The 16,784-nt window shown below is 35.9% G+C and overlaps 1 protein-coding gene across 1 annotated transcript in view; it reads right to left on the bottom strand.

Annotated features, from left to right (window-relative positions):
- Positions 1-684: 684 nt before the first annotated feature.
- SLF2 (SMC5-SMC6 complex localization factor 2) overlaps positions 685-16,784 on the bottom strand; it is a 49,151-nt gene continuing 33,051 nt past the window's right edge. Inside the window, exons 12-20 of the mRNA XM_069098751.1 lie at positions 14,940-15,045; positions 14,272-14,448; positions 13,110-13,207; positions 12,489-12,576; positions 11,240-11,371; positions 6,981-7,055; positions 5,099-5,185; positions 3,983-4,051; positions 685-2,997 (exon numbers count right to left, since the gene is read on the bottom strand). Of these exons, the coding sequence (XP_068954852.1) occupies positions 2,962-2,997; positions 3,983-4,051; positions 5,099-5,185; positions 6,981-7,055; positions 11,240-11,371; positions 12,489-12,576; positions 13,110-13,207; positions 14,272-14,448; positions 14,940-15,045 (868 nt within the window). The 3' untranslated portion in view covers positions 685-2,961. The remainder of the gene's footprint in view (positions 2,998-3,982; positions 4,052-5,098; positions 5,186-6,980; positions 7,056-11,239; positions 11,372-12,488; positions 12,577-13,109; positions 13,208-14,271; positions 14,449-14,939; positions 15,046-16,784) is intronic.

Here is a 16,784-nt window from a genome sequence, read left to right as displayed (position 1 = left end):
AACTAACTGGGGGAAACTGTTTACAGACTGGTTCTACAACAAGTACTTCTTTGGGAGGGTTTGCCTTAGAAACAATCTTTCCAGTATCACTATTATATTTACTCTGCACTTTCAGCAAATTTTGATTCTTTGCAAAATCCATCTCAGGAGCACACTCAGGCAAAAACTGTGGTCTCAAGAAGGCAGGACACAGGGCAATACAAAGAACACCGATTCAGAAGTCCATCAGCTCTGGCCCCTGATGCTTACTACCTATGTGACCTGGGATTAGGTTTCCTCCTGACAAATGAGGGGGCTGGCCCAGATGGCCTCTTTGGGTCTTTTACATTTTATTAGATTCATGATCTCAAGATATTTACATATTGACTCCCTCATAAGAAGGCAGGCTTCTTAAGGGCAGATGTTACTTTGTGCCTTTGAGTCCTTGATACTTAGCACAGTGCCTGGAATATAGTAAGTGATCAATAAATATTTGTTGACTGATTTGGCAGGTAAACTGAAGGACCACTTATATTAAAACAGGACCCAAAACTTTCAGTAGAGAAGTCCTACATGCACACTAATATAACATATCATGTCCTAGATACTGAAGTCAATCATGACTTTCATTTTCCTATTTGCCTTTAAAAAAAAATGATATATGCAATAATCCTTTCTACTATAGATGCTGAAGTTTAAAAATACTTTTTTTGCAATATTTTTAAAATTTTTTTATTAATTCTTTAATTTATTAATTTGTTTGCTTCCTTTTAGTTTACAGGATTCAATTCCACAATTCCTTGAAATTCACATTTTGTCCCCCTCCCTTCCCTCCCCCCCATGGCGGCATATAATCAAGTATAGGATCTGTAAATACTTTCACATTATACAATGGTCAGGTTATAAGGATGGATTGTACCAGCTGGAATGAAAAATGGTAAAGAGGACATAAAATCAAATAAGAGAATGAAAGAGATCAGGTATTTTGCTTCCACCTAGATATAAATTTAGTTCTTTCTCTGGATGCACGTTTTTCTCTCCATCATGCGTCTTTTGGGATTGACTTATATCCCTGCATTGTTGAGAAGAGTCCAGTCTATCAAAGTTGGTCATCACACATATGTTGTGTCTGTAATTGTGTACAAATTTTTCCTGGTTCTACTCTTCTCACTCAGCATCAGTTCTTAAGCCTCTCCAGGTAAATATGAAGACTGCCTGCTCCCCGTTTCTTATAGCGCAATAGTATTCCATAACATGCATATACCACAACTTGTTCAGCCATTCCCCAATTGATGGGCACCCCCTTAATTTCCAATTCTTTGCCACAACAAAAAGAGCTGCTATAAACATTTTTGTACATATGGGTCTTTCTCCCATTTCTATGATCTCTTTGGGATATAACCCTAGGAGTGGTATTGCTGGATCAAAGGGTATGAAAGAATTTATAGCCCTTTGGGCATAATTCCAGATTGCTCTCCAGAAAGGCTGGATTAGTAAAAATACTTTTATAATATTCATTTTTATGAGAATTATTCAATACAAGTTTACCAAAGTGGTTAAAAAGCACAGGTCTGATAGTTTATGTGCCTTAATTACAGTGGGGGGAGGGAGGGGTATTAAAAACAAAACAAAACCACCCAGCCTTCCCTCCCTAAACTGCCTAATTCAATCCTTTTAATGAACATGATAAGAAAATATTTACATGCTTTAATTACACAAAAATAAAAACAATCTATTTTATATTCAGGAACTTGTATACTTTACACAATGGTCAATGAGAATACATGAACACTTATAAAATTACACATATCATGTTAAAAGATATATATACACACATATATGTCCAGCAGTGAGCCTTTGCCCTTTGCTGAAATCTAAATAAACCTTTCATTTTTTCTACTAAAGATAGACATTTTATAACAAAACCTTGAAGAGGTAGAAATATTGCCAAGTGGACTTAATAAGGAGTGTGTGTGAGTGTGTGTCTAATGAGACTGAAGAAATGTCATACTGGTTTGATTCTTGGGTGAATGTGCTTTCCACAAAGAAAGCTGAACTTAAATCTGTGGCACAGAAATGTTAACTGCCCCAATGCTTAAAATAGGCTCCAGTCATTTAAACCACCTAATTTTTCAGTGGTAATTCTCAGATAATGTTTTCTTCTCCCATGCCATCATTTGTGGGAAACAAGTATTTGTAAAGAAAGAAATCTAGTCTCCTGGATTTTTTGTTTGGATTATTCTGTTTCTATTCTATTCTGTCACTCAGGATAGATCTGTATTACCCAAGTTAATTTATTAAAAAACATCTAGTTGGCACTCAGTTTTAAGAAATACTCATAGACACTGAGGTATTAGAAAAAACTCTTTTCATCAAATTAAGAGTGTCAATAGTTTGTTACTATCAAAGGCCCTTTGGCTCACCAGAACATTAATAGAAACATATCCTTTAACTAAAGGCTAGCATCCAAGTGTGTTAAACATTAAGAGCAGTCTGTGATTTTCAAGTGGAGTGAATTGTCCTCGAGCCCACAACACCTTATAAGTAAATACAACCCAGGGTTTTACAAAGGGACGGCAACATGCATAATCTTGGCAAATCTAGCCAAATTTCACAGCACTTTAATTCAGGACTTTGGGTAACTTGTCAGGACAAAATAAATCAATGATTTGATGGGATTTTTTTTTTTTTTTACAAAAGTACATTCATACGTAACACACTGTATTTTCAAGATGTATATTCTCTTCCTTAAACAGGAATCAAGTTCTAGCTTTAGCATCCCCTGTAAAGGGATCAGACAATCCCATCCAAGGTTCACATTTTACATTCTCTTGTAGAGTCTCTGGATTCAAATGGCATATTACTTGTCTATCTCTCCATGCAAATGTTTCTATGTAAGTCTGCATCTACCATTTCCCACATTTTCAGGAAAGGTTCTTGTCCTGCTCAATTTCTCTTGGGTCAACATTTTAGCTACTCCAATTAAGAATCTGGTACCCAGAAGTCATGCAGCTTTCCCTAAAAAGAAAAGGGAAGGTGAGGGGAGAAAGAAAGCTTAGTCAAATTAATAGTCATAAGACTATTGACCAGATTAACTCTAAGCAAATTAAGTACTCTGAAGAGAAAGGTGAGTGCAATTAGGGTGGTATTATACTGCCTCCTTACAATTTTAGAGTAATTGGTGTCCATATTCAAATGGTGGTAGTCTAATAAGAAAAGTACATGCTATGAATACTGTATGTTTCCCTCAGTACCATATATACAAAGAAGGCCATTAAGGACATTAAGAAAAATGCTAACTGGATTGACATGAATCTTTGGAAATAAATTCCCATCTCTATCAATGCCATTTTAGTATATGTACTGCTGGCCTTAAAAGAAAAAAAAAACCTTATTAGAAGTTAGAAAGTAAGAAAAAAACAGTTAAAACATTTCCCCAATTTTCCTATGATAATACTGGTCAAATATACAAAGGCTCTTCTCTAGAAGGAAATGCATGCCTTAATAGGTCATCTAATTAAGAGCAGCAGCAATATTAAAAGCAACAAAACGTCAGATAGAATGAGCTCATTTTTCTTCAGTCATTACCTCTGAAGACTCCCTTCAGTATTCCTAAAATATCAATATAATCTACATGTATCCAGATAATCTCACACCAGACAGGTAGGCATTAAGCAATTATAGCAAGGCTTCTCTGAGCAGAGCTTACAACAAAGTCTTAAAGGATGATCTTCATAAAAAAGTCCTTTCAGTGAAATGTGATTTAAATGAATCTGCTTTTTAATACACACTATTTGTATTTTCAGCAACACAATTTTAAAGAAGTGTTCCCTTATATACTATTGCTAAGAAAAAAAAAAAACCCAAAACCTAGTAATATGAATCATCATTTAAGTACTAGGCTATAAAAAAAGCATAATATAGCAGTATATTATATGTACATATATTCAAAGCATACTAAGTATTCAGCATTAAGAAAAAGAATCACATAATGAAATGTTACCTGAATAGGCCGAGAATTTTGGATCATTTCTTGCCATTTTCCTTGTATTATGGCAACTAAGTCTATTACCTTAAAAAAAAAAAAAACTCATTGATATGGATAGCCTCGCTTGTGGGAGGTGGCAGGTCTCCCAGGCTGCCAAGTTCCAGCATAAGAGGGTTCTTTCCATCTTGGCTCTTTCTAGTACTAAAAGCAATCCATATACTATTGTTTTTTTCTCTCCATATTGAGCGCATACATATTTAATCAGTGTCTGTACAGACTAATGCACCAGAATGCAAATGATGCGTTCTTTTAAATCCTCCAACCAATTAATATCACTGTTAAAATAGCACCTGAAATACAACTATTTCTGGGAAAAGTTTTAACTGCTTAAACAAGGTAAATGTTAAGACAAATTTCTGTAGTTGTCTTTCAGTTCAGAAATGAATTTTTTCAATCTCTGGAATTCAACAGATTCAATTTCACTTAAGTAAGTTGCTACATTTTCTTTGGTAGGTTTAGAGAAAGCACGAAACTTGCCATTTCAGCAAGACCATCCTCTGAAGCAATTCCTTAGATCATTTCTGTCACTCTCCACCTTGAGTAAATAAAAAGAGGGGCTTCTGGCATCAACTTGGACTCAGCCCCTCCACTTCAAAAAAGCCGCTGGGTGGTCCTCTTTGAACCTGTCTGTCAGCAACAACCACAAGGTTCTACGGGCCAGTAACTCCAGTAAGTGTTCAAAAGAATGTGTTTCTGAAACCAAGGCTTTCTATTCTAGTACTAAGAGCTATACCCAACAGGTATTTTAAAATCTGTAACTCAATACAAAAATTCACATCTGTGCACTAAGCTATTTATTTCACTTAATAAAATAAAAATGTACTAAATTCAAGTCATCACTCCTACAGTGGATACTTTACTAGCTAATTTAGGATGTGAAAGTTATGCACATGATATATGTTATCACACAGTTACAAACTATCCAAAATACAAGAGGCAACAGAATATTAAGTGTAAATAGCCACTAAATGTGGATTTAGGATTCAATATGCCTTAAGTTTTTAATGAATATATATACATGTTTTTTAAAGTGTTCACTACCATTTGGTAAGAAAGAATATTCACACTTACCTTTGTCCTATGAATGAATCTTGCATCTTCTCTGATACAACATTTTATGTGCTTCTCCAGAGAACCACAGAGCTGAAGCAAATATTTCTACATGAAATAAAGACAAGGTACTTAAAATAAAGACAAGGTACTTAAACAAGTTAACTCTGAAGCATTATAAACTGTCAAAAGATGCAAACTTACAGTTAGCCAGACTAATTGACAATCATTTTCAAATCTATCATCCCCCAGTTTTCAATTTCTGATGTTAATCAACCAAAACAATCATACCCCAACTCTGTCCTATCAGGGAAAGCAGTAACTGCCAAGACAATAGGGCTATTATGGTTTCCTGCCAGTTAATATAGAAAATAGCCAAAAATAAAAGTAGTAATTCTAAATAGCTCTTAGCCACGGAGGCATTAGTGAAAAGTAGATCTAGAGCTCAGAATAGGCGCTGAATTTCTCTGAAATATGAGAAGTATTCTAGCCCATTCTCCAAAGAATATTCAAGCTTCAATAGATGACCTGTTTTCCACTAGGAACAAAACAAGCTTTTATTAATAAAAGACCTATCACACTGAATTCCTTGGGAAGCTAACTTTAATTTCTAAGTGAACATTTTTTAAAAAAAGAATTTGATAGTTCACACAAACACAGATGCCTGTATTAGTTCATCGTGTCTAAGTCAGGAAAGTGAAGAGATCAAAGTTTACCAAGCTACTGTTGATACACTTGTTTATTTTTGTGAAACTCAACATTTACAAAAAGGCAAAGTTCATTTCAATGAGATCCAGACTGGTTAGTCAAAATTTATGAACATTACTCTCTATTTCCTTGATAGGATAATAATGTGTTATATCTCACAACATGATAAAAATAGGTTCAACTTCAGTGTTAAAGAAAATTAACAAGTACTATCAACATGAAACTAGTTACAAGAAAGTAACCCTTTCTTTCAGAACCCTGCTATTTTGTGCCCAACTCTAAAACAAAGGTTCTAAACCTTTTTTGTGTCATGGACTCCTTTGGGATCCCTTCTCAGAATGTTTTTTTTTTTTTTAAAAATATTGTTTGGTTTGGGTTTTTTTTTTTTTTAACTTGGACAGATGCACTGTTTTCTGTGCATTTATTTTTAATTTTTAAAAATATTTTATTTTTCCACAAATTATAGAGACAATTTTTAACATTCATTCAAAAAAAATTTTGTTTCAAATTCTCTCTCCTTTCCTTACCTCTCCCCTCCCAGAGACAGTAAATTTGATATAACTTATACAAGTTAAATCTCATAATGTTTTTAAATGCATAAAATTTAAAAAAATTAAAGATTACAAAGAAAACCAATTATACTGAAATAGTTACTTTTTTAAAGTTTATTAACTCCAGGTTAAGAACTCATGCTTTGGGGCAACCAGGTGGTACAGTGAATAGAGCTCTGCAGTCAAGAGGACCTGAGTTCAAATCCAACCTCAGACACTTGAGCAAGTCATTTAACCCCAACTGCCCTGCATTCCCCCCTCCAAAAAGAAAAAAAATAAGCTCACGTTTCATACTATTTGCTATCTTTTTTTTTTGTTGCTTTGTTCATTCTTTCTCATGGTTCCTCCCATTAGTTCTTTTTTTACATCATGACTAATGTGAAAATATGCTTAATATGAATGTATAAATAGAGCATATATCAGACTGCATATCATCTTAGGGAGGGGGAGGGAATGGAAGAAAATTCAAAACTCAAAATCTTATGGAAGTGAATGTAAACAATTAAAAATAAATAAATTATTTAAAAAAACTCATGCTCCAAAAGCAAAGCCTAATCAAGTTAACTTTTGGTAACAGTTTTTCTCATGAAGTAAATTCAATTACCATTATAAATACTACATTAAAAATAGTAAAGATCCCTTACCCTTCGTTGAAAAGGGAAAGAATAGGAACTAACTTCACTGACTAAGTGAAGAAGCACATAGGTCAGGTAATATACCTAGAAAAGATTAAATTAATATGATTAGTGATCCCAAGGGAAAAAAGGATACATTTACAGTCTGACAGACCAAAATGTTATTTCTATAAGGGACTAAAATGAAGAATACACACACACACAAATATATTGTAGAGGACATTAAAGGACACAATAAATCAGTAACTTCTTAACCTATTCACACAATAGGCAGTCACAAGCCTATATAATGGGAAGGTTATTTTGAAAGCTGTGTGGCAGCTGGAGTGGAGGGCAGAAAAGTCAATTAGGTGACTATCAGAATAGTCTAAAAGAAGTATTGAGGGCCTGAACTAGAAGGGTGGCAGTGTGAGCAGAAAGGAGGAAATGGATTTGATAGATATTGTGGAGGATGAAGGGACAGAACCGACAACTAACTGGATCTGGGTAGTGAAGATGGAAGGAAGAGTTAAAGATAACTTTGTGGTTTTAAGCCTGAGTGACTAGGAGAATAGAGGTCTTATCAACAGAAATTGGGAATTCTATAGAAGACCAGGTTTATATGTAGAAGATGAGTTCAGTTTTAGATTTTGATAAATTGAGACAGACTACAACTTAAGAAAATTAAATTCATAGGAAACTCAATTCTACATTGCCAATAGGGTTAGACAGTCATCTTCTAATAAAAATTCATTCAGGTTCTTTACTGATTATTCCCAAACCTCCAAGCTGACCTCTTAGCACTCCTTTTCTTGTCTCTAGGACTTCACATGGATAGCCTCACTTCAAACTTTTCAGCTCCACTCCTTCATTTTTATTTGCATTGGTACTGGCTATATATTTCTAATCTCCTAAGCAAGAAACCTTGGAGGTGTCAGTAATTCTTTGCTTTCCATTATATATATTCAATCTGTCAAGGCTTTTAGTATCTTTTCCAGAATACCTGATTCATTCCTTCATTCTGCATCTCTTCTACCATCATAGTTCAGGCACTCGTATTACATTTTTGCTATCAATTGCACAAGATAGACTAATTTTCTTACAGCTGGGCTTTGATTGTTCATTCCTCTGCCTAAAAATTTATAATGGCTGATTGACTTTAAATTTCTGCCAGACTCGGATGTCTCTTCATAACCTGATACTCTGACCTGCTCAACCCTATTTCCTACTATACTTCAACATGTACCCCCTACCCTAGTTATACCATTTTCAAATGGTCAATCTCCAACATACAACATGTTCATTTGGCATTCCCATGCACACCCTCATATCTTAAATAACAAATTATTAATATTTAATTAAAATTAATATATAAAATGAATAACAATTAATTCTTCCCAATCATATTATTTAAAAATTATTCTAACACCTGAGCACTTTTCCTTCCTTCTTTCCTTTCCCCAAATCCCATTGTATTTATAGTTAGTAACAGTTGAACAACATATGCTCCTTTTATGTCTTCTAAATATTATCTTTGCTTCAACAATATCTTTCTTAAGGCAAGACCACAGCCACAATAGATTTAGTGTTGGTGGTAGTGACTATCTATATACATCATTACGGAAAGTCTTACTCTAATGCTTCATAACAAGTTTCATGTGACCACGGCTTCTTGAAAGTTATGTCAATGGAACACAATCTCTGGCAGGTTCTACCATGCTGGAATGATTTTAAGCACAATACCGACAACAAACTATGTCTTGTTTTCGAAAGAACAGCATATATAAGAACTGAGAAGCTAAGTCACCATGGTGATGAATTGCTTGGCCATGGCAAAAACCCACAAATTAAAGACAAACACAAAATGCCCCTCAGTTTTGTCTAGCCCCCTGTATCAGCAATGCCATATTCACAATGCCTATGGAGATTACAGATATGCTGATATAATTATCCATCATAAAATACATCATGCTTGCCATATGGGGGAATAAACTAGAAAATTTATTAAGATACCAAAAGACTGAGTCCCAAAACCAGAAAGTGAAAGCCATCAGAGTAGTTATGACATTGGCACAGGTAGATAAAGTAGAAAGCACCCACATCTTCAAGCCTTTAAAACAGAACAGGCTACCTCAGGCAAAGGTCCTCCTCTCCCCACTCACAGCAACCACCCAGCGTCCGGAAAGCGCGCTCCCAGCAGCTCCAGCCCCTGGCAGTCCTCAGCAGGAGTCCTTAGCAGAAATTCTGGCTAACTCAAAAAGGGCTTCGGGCTGCCACTGCCTCTGCTGCCGCCGTCGCCGCCACCACCGCCAGCCTCCGCAGGAACTCTAGCTTGGCTTCCGCTTTCTCTTGCTCTGCCCCTTCCTGCTACGTCAGCAAGTCCAATGGGGCATGGAAGATCTTTAAATCCCATAACCCTTACACCCCCTTCTGCTTCTATTGTGATGGTGATCAAGTGGCAAAAAAAGGGGGCAAGAAGATGCTAGGAATTATCCCCTTTTTAGATAATTTATAAAGCCTAACTGTTGGTACAGTGACTTTTTCTAGTGTCCAACAAATGGACATATAACCAAAGGAACTGAATTGTATACATCTTGACAGTTTCAGTTAAATGGAAACACAGCTCACAAATTCTCCTTTGAAAAGTAATTAAGAGGCAACAAGACATTTCATTTCATGAGATGGACTTCTACAAGGCTCACGATAAACGTGTAAAAATATCACAATCACAGTAACTAGAACTTAAGGGCCAATACCTGTTAGAGTTGATGGGGAGCAATTCTACAAAGAACTCCATAAAACCTTCCAAATCAAATCAACATACGTGTTGATATTTGGTGATTTCAATGCACAAGTGGGTATAGAGGAGGATGATTAGAAATGCTGGAAGGTATGGTTTGGGAGTAAAAAACAAGAGGCTAAAGACTTGTAGAATACACAACCTTATACTTATATATTACAAATACTTTCTTTGAGAAAAGTGTTAAGACATGGAAAGCATCAAACACAAGAAAAATAAAACAATACATTTTGACAGGTAGGAAATGACTAATGTGGAAATCATTTCCTTAATCAGTTACATACATCTGACCACAAATTTGTTAAAGCAAAGATTAATAAAAATAGAAGAAATAATAACAATGAGGAAAAGATGGCATATAATTAAATGAACTCCAATCTGACAGCACTGCAATAAAAAATGTTATCCATCAAACTGTATTAACTGACTGTGCCAGATTTACAGAAGGAAATGAAGAAAAGCCATGTGATGAAAAGCATTCGTGAGTCGTAATCTGCATAAAAGCAAGAGTATTCATACTGATGGGGTCAACTATTCACTGAAGGTACCAGTGAAATAATTCTTTAGTGCTAAAACAGAGGAAAGTAAACATTTCAAGGATTATAGTTAGAAGTAATACAACTGGGTGGCTAGGTGGCACAGTGAATAGAGCACCGGCTCTGGAGTCGGAAGGACCAGAGTTCAAATCTGGTCTCAGACACTTAACACTTATTAACCATGCGACCTTGGGCAAGTCAATTAACCCCAATTGCCCTGCCTTCCCCCCCCTCTAAAAAAGCAAAACAAAAACAAAACAAAAAAAGCAATGAAACTGAGTTGGCTTAAGGTAAAAACAACACTTATTAAAAAACACATGGATCCTTTTCCAGAATTATGGTCTTAAAGAAATTATAACGGCACTGATTTTGTGCTACTTGGTTTATCAAAAATTTCATGGCAGAAATAAATGGAAAAATTGGCCAATTTCCTGAAATTCCTTTATTATTATTAAGTTCAAGGAAGGTCAAATTTGTTCTTTTCATGTGCTTCCAGATAATGCAGTCTTTAAAAATAAGATTTTGTTGATGTCTTATTTTTACATCACTTTTATTTCCATATCTATCCAACTACTTTTTTCTTCCTATACCCAATAAACAGTTCCTTACAATAAGGAATAAGAGAGGGGGTGGAAAAAGCAGTTCAGCTAAACAACACATTGACCAAGTCTGACAGCACACAAAGCATTCTATTTTCAAAGTCCCCCACTTCTGCAAAGAAGAAAGGTGTCTTTTTTTTTTTTTTTTAAAGCAATTAGGGTCAAGTAACTTGCTCAAGGTTACACGGCGTGTGGGGGGGAAGGGAGGGCTGTTAAATGTCTGAGGCCAAAACCGATCCCAGGTCCTCCTGGGTCCCCCCAACTCCGAATCTGGGGCCGGCGCTCTACTCACTACATCACCTAGCCACTCCGGAAAGGTATATTCTTATTAGATAATCTAGCCTTACAACATACCTGTTGCTCAATGTCTAGACCTAAACAGTCTTCGGTAAGGTTATCTTGCTGTTCCCCTGTTTTCTTTGCCATCATTTTCCTCAACAAATCAGAAGGTTTCATTTGTACAAGGTATTGACAAAGAAGAGACATCTGCCAAAGGAAAGACACAGGGAAGGTTAAGTATCAGTAGTACACCAGGCACTGCTCTCTGTTGGATGTCTCTTTTAAGCTGTCCTCATTATGAATAACTATTCAGGTTAATTTATAAGAATGGCATCAAGAACATGCTTTAGTATTGTATTTGGCATTATATTACTCTTCCTCCCTAGAAGTACTTTCTCTACACACACACGCTCGTGCGTGTATTGTCCACTGCTTACTCCCTTTTACTTAAAAATGTCTTTTAATATCTTAAAAGGAAATTTTGAGTTAGAAGAATGAGATTTGTTATTTAAGGACAAATGTTTGAATGAACCAGCTGGCCAAAAAGGTAAAAAATTTGAGTTTTTACAGATTTATGTGAAGGTCCTATTTCTCCAGGGAGTAATGAAGGCTCACTAATCAGAGAATGGGCAATGCTTGGGGTTGAATATATCATCACTAAACTCTTTTATCTGAATGCTGATTACCAAGCTTAGAATTAAATATTAATATGTTTCTAGTTTGTACTTACAAAGTTCAAAGGGAAAATGGTTAAGAAGAAGAAGCAAGAATCCCCACTAGTTGTTTCCTCGTTCTATGGGGGCAAACACCACTAACTGGCAATCATGGAGAACTTACAAGTCACACAGACACTAGTTGTCACAAAATTATTTATAAATTCAAGCAGAAGTATTGCTTTACTTGCAATGTCTTTTAGTAATTCTTGTAGAAAAACAAAATAAATGCTTTCAAAGACAGGAAAACAAATTCTTATGTCATGGCACATACTATTAACCAATACTGGATAACCAAATTTTAGCTGTTTTTAAAAAGACTATTTAGTACCCTAAGAAAAAGGCAAAACAGATGTGAGAAACAATTTAAAAAGAAGTTCTAGGCTTTCAAAATCCCTAAATTGAATCCTTAAACCAGGCCTGCACAACTTGCACCCCTGGGGCCTCTTGCAGCACATTAAAAGATTTCTTCTACCACACAAAGGATGTTTTCCTCTACATTTTCCCCCGCCAGCCAAAATCCTCTGGCAGGTCACAGGTTGTGCAGGCCTTCCTTAAACCAAAAATCAACTAATACCTAAATTTAATTTGCTATGTAAAAAGACACATACCTGCAGATCACTGGCACTTGGAATATCTTCAGGTTTCTTGTCCAAAAATTTAGCAATAATCACTAGGCTGAGATGCTGTCTCACCTGCCTAAAATCAGAATTTAAAATTGCATTCATGTCTATTTTTAAAAATAATTTTGGTAAGCAAAAAAGGAGGTAAGAATTTTTTTAAGAAGCATGATTTTTCTTAGTTCCTAATTTACTCCAATTTAAAAATGGATCCAATATGTTCCAAGAGTTATATTCTAGAGCTATAAACATTACTGATGTAAGAGGGGAAACATTTTACATGAATATGTTATAAAGTCAAGTACTACTTCTAGAACCAGGGTCCAGGCAGCAGATAATATGGGATAAGCAATAGACTCAAGTTGCTGCTGGATATATGTACTACCATAATAGAAAGAAGAGAAATGATTCTAATCTGCCACTCAGGGATGATGAGAAGCAATGTTTTAAAAAGTGAAGAGCACTTTCAATGAACAACAAGAAGCAACTACTCTGTGCCAAGAGCTGGGAGGCAAGTACAAAGAATAAAAAGATCTCTCCTCCCAAGGAGCTTATATTTTTCTGATGTAAATGCTATTAAAATCTTTTTCTTTTCTCCCCAGTCTCAAATACCTTCCACGTGTTGTCCAGTTAGGGACAAACTGCACCAACCACAGAAGGTTGTGATGATGAGTGGACAGCTCACTTATAGCCATAGAGAGCTCAGGCATCTGAAAAGCAAAGATAAGAAAGGAGCACATTTCACAATGGTTGCCATGCAGGCGGCATTCAACACCCCAAAGTCCAATGACACTGACTTAACATTGTGTTATCCACAACCTTCTCCCCCCAAACCTCAACTTTTAAAACCAGCATATTATGAAAAAGCACGTAAAGATTCCAACTAACATCATAGAGTAGTTAGAGCTCTCTGCTAAGATGAATCTAGACTTCAGTTTAGAAATGTGTTGAGATCACAGATCATAGAAATACAACAAAATTCCACTTCCATACATCGCATTTAATTTGTGATGTTGATATATCTTGAGAATGAAATAATTTTCAGTTCTATAGCTCCATACCAAGAATTTCATAGATGCAAGCTCCCCAAAACTGCCTTCTCATATGAACATCAAGAAATCTAAGATGGAAATCACTTTTGAGTTTATAGATCTAGAGAAGGAGTTCTTTTTCGCACTGATCAGGGGTGTCAAATTCAAACAGATTAAGAACCCTGTGGGCTGCATACTTAGTTTGAAAATGTAAAATTATATATGTTTTATTGTATATATTATATATGTTTTACTGAGAATTATATAGGTTTTATACATAGATGTTTTATTGAGAACTATTTCCTAATTACATTTTAATCTAATTTGGGATGCACTAGGGAGTGTGGTAGGCAGCATGCTTGATATCTTCACTGTAGACCACACCCATCTGACAGTCTAGTGAAACATACAGGCCTCTTCTCAAAATAATGTTTATAAATGTATAATATACAAGATTACGAAGGAAACCATTTATGCTGAAATACAGTTATCAAAATCTTTAAAAAATTCAGGAGCTCCTCACCTTAAGAAGCCCTAATTGTTATAGAAAAGGTATAATTTTCATGCTTTTAACACATTAAACAAATGCAATCTTTCTTTATGTCTGATTCATTCCTCATCTGTCAAATGTCAAGTTAAATGTTGGAAACATAACACATTTTTATTCTGGCTATACTGAAAGTAAATCTCTGCTTTCCTAACACCAAACTAGTATTGCATTTTTTGGTAGCTTCATCTCTTACCTTTGTGTCCCAATCTCTAATGTTTTTCAACAAGTTTATCAGGAGACTCTGGAAGTCCACTAGTGCAATCTGTTTTAGGTGCTTTTCCAAACTAATTTTCAAGAACATTAAAAGCAGCAAGATTATTTCTTGATCTGTGTAACCTTCTGGGTATACAGCTGTACACAAGCCTATAAACTGAGCACACAATCACAAAAATAAATTAAATTCACTTACTAAAGAAAGATATATTACCTATATATTTTTAAATCCAGAAAAATGTCCTTGTTATTTCTGATGTATTAGGGCTGGAAATGATTCAATCATTACAAAACAAGACAGAACCACCCCTGCCAATCCTTTTTCTAGCTTTCTAATCTTCATGACAAATCAAAGCTCTGTACTTGAATACAGGACCACAAGTAGATCCCCAAACAAAGTTGTGAATGGTAAAAATAGATTTCTCCTTAATCAATTCAACTTCTGAAGAGCTGACTAAAAGTCTTTTGAGAAAGAATATGCAAAAGTTGCAATGACCTAAAATACTCGAGTATACTAAAGACCTAGGCAAAAGAATGATTTATTATTATCACTTTTCTCCAGTACTTCTTCCATGTGGACTCTGAAATTGAATGTAAAAAAAGACAAAAATTATCTTTGTTTTAACTGATAAAACTGAAGCTTCTTACCTTAACTACATTTAAAATGTTAGTTTCTGGAAGACATGAAACAACATTTTCTGCTATAGAATCTTCACTTTTTCTTTCTTCAGACATGCTTTGTACCTTAAAATTACTGAAAAACAAAGAAATGTGAAATGTACATAACATTCATTCAACCAAAGTTTTACTGGTCAAGATGCAGGGGCAGGCCGGGAAGGTGCAGCGTGGCCTGCAGACGCAGGGGCAGGCCCGGAAGGCCCAGCACGGCCGGCAGAGGCAGGCCCAGAAGGGGCCTGATCAACTTGGAGGGCAAGTCTCCCCACCAACCACAAGGTTCATTACCAGGCCTATCACCAAAGGGCTGGGACTGGAAAGAGCAAGGTAAGAAGCAAATACAGGGGCCCCTGTCCTGGACAGCAAACACTCCTGGGACTACCACTTCATAGCCCAGAAATTTTTTTTTAAAAAGCCCCTTTCAGGACCTCCAAAGACTAGGATGACAGAGTGAACCTCACTTGCTCCAAACCCTACCTCTGACCCTGAAAACATAGTAACTCTTGCCCCAGGGCAAAACCCTCTACAGTAAAGGCTTGGGATCCTAGAGGACGGGCATGGCTAGGACCCTGCCTCAAAATGGGTAGAAAGCAGACTACAAAGACAAAGACTCTGGAGTCCTACTATCCTCAGAGGGAGGAACCAACCTCAGAGGGAGACAATGTGGACTCCACACCCAAAGCTGAAACTTCAACAGGGAATGGGTCCCAAGCACAGAAGGCTCTCCTAGATGAGATCAAAAGGAACTTTGAAAACAAAATGAGAGAGATAGAAGACAAAATGAATAATTCTCTCAAAACGAAAATAGCAGAATTAGAAAAACATTGTAATGAGGAAAACATCTCTCTAAAAAGAAAAGTGTATGATATGGAAAAGGAGCTTCAAAAATTAACCAAGGAAAATGATTTGCTAAAAACTAGAATTAACAAAATGGAAACAACTCTATGAGGAACCAAGAATTAGTCAAGCAAAACAAGAATGAAAAATTAGAAAAAGAGGTAAAATACCTCAAAGAAAAAATAACTGACCTGGAAAAAGATCCAGGAGAGATAATCTGAGAATCATAGGCCTACCAGAAAATTATGATGAAAAAATGAGCCTGGACAACATTCTCCAAGAGCTTGTTAAGGAAAACTGCCCTGAGATACTAGAACCTGAGGGGAAAATAGAAATTGAGAGAATCACTGGACACCTGCTGAAAGAGATCCCAAACTGAAAAGTCCTCGAAATGTTGTGGCCAAACTCCAGAACTACCAGATAAAAGAGAAAATAAAATACTTCAAGGGGCCAGAAAGAAACAATTCAAATATCGAGGGTCCACAGTGAGGATTGCACAGGATTTGGCAGCCTCTACACTGAAAGATTGGAGGCAGTGGAATACAATTTTCCAGAAGGCAAAAGAGCTCGGGTTACAACCAAGGATCACATACCCAGCGAGACTGAGCATATTTTTCCAGGCAAAGAGATGGTCATTCAACAATATAACAGAGTTCCAGACCTTCTTGATAAAAAAGCCAGAACTCAATGGAAAATTCAACCTCCAATTACAAGATGCAACAGTGACTTAGAAAGGTAAACAAGGAGAACATACACACACCCTGCTATTTGATAAGAGCAAACTGGTTATAGACAAGTAGACGGTATGACTATAAAATACACAAAATGACGATTTAAAAAAATCTTATTAAGGGCTACAAAAGGACTGCAATGGAAGAAAGGGAATGGTTGAAGTGGAAAAGGGTAAATTATGCCACACATAAAGGCATAAAAACTGTATAGCAGAGGAAAAAAAGGGAGGGAGTTGGGAAGCATATGAGC

This window comes from Petaurus breviceps, unplaced genomic scaffold (genome assembly GCF_028583685.1).
Source record: "Petaurus breviceps papuanus isolate PSGF00001 unplaced genomic scaffold, PetGlider_PUasm1.0 37, whole genome shotgun sequence".
Taxonomy (NCBI): Eukaryota; Metazoa; Chordata; class Mammalia; order Diprotodontia; family Petauridae; genus Petaurus; species Petaurus breviceps.
This window is presented reverse-complemented; position numbering and strand designations above follow the sequence as displayed.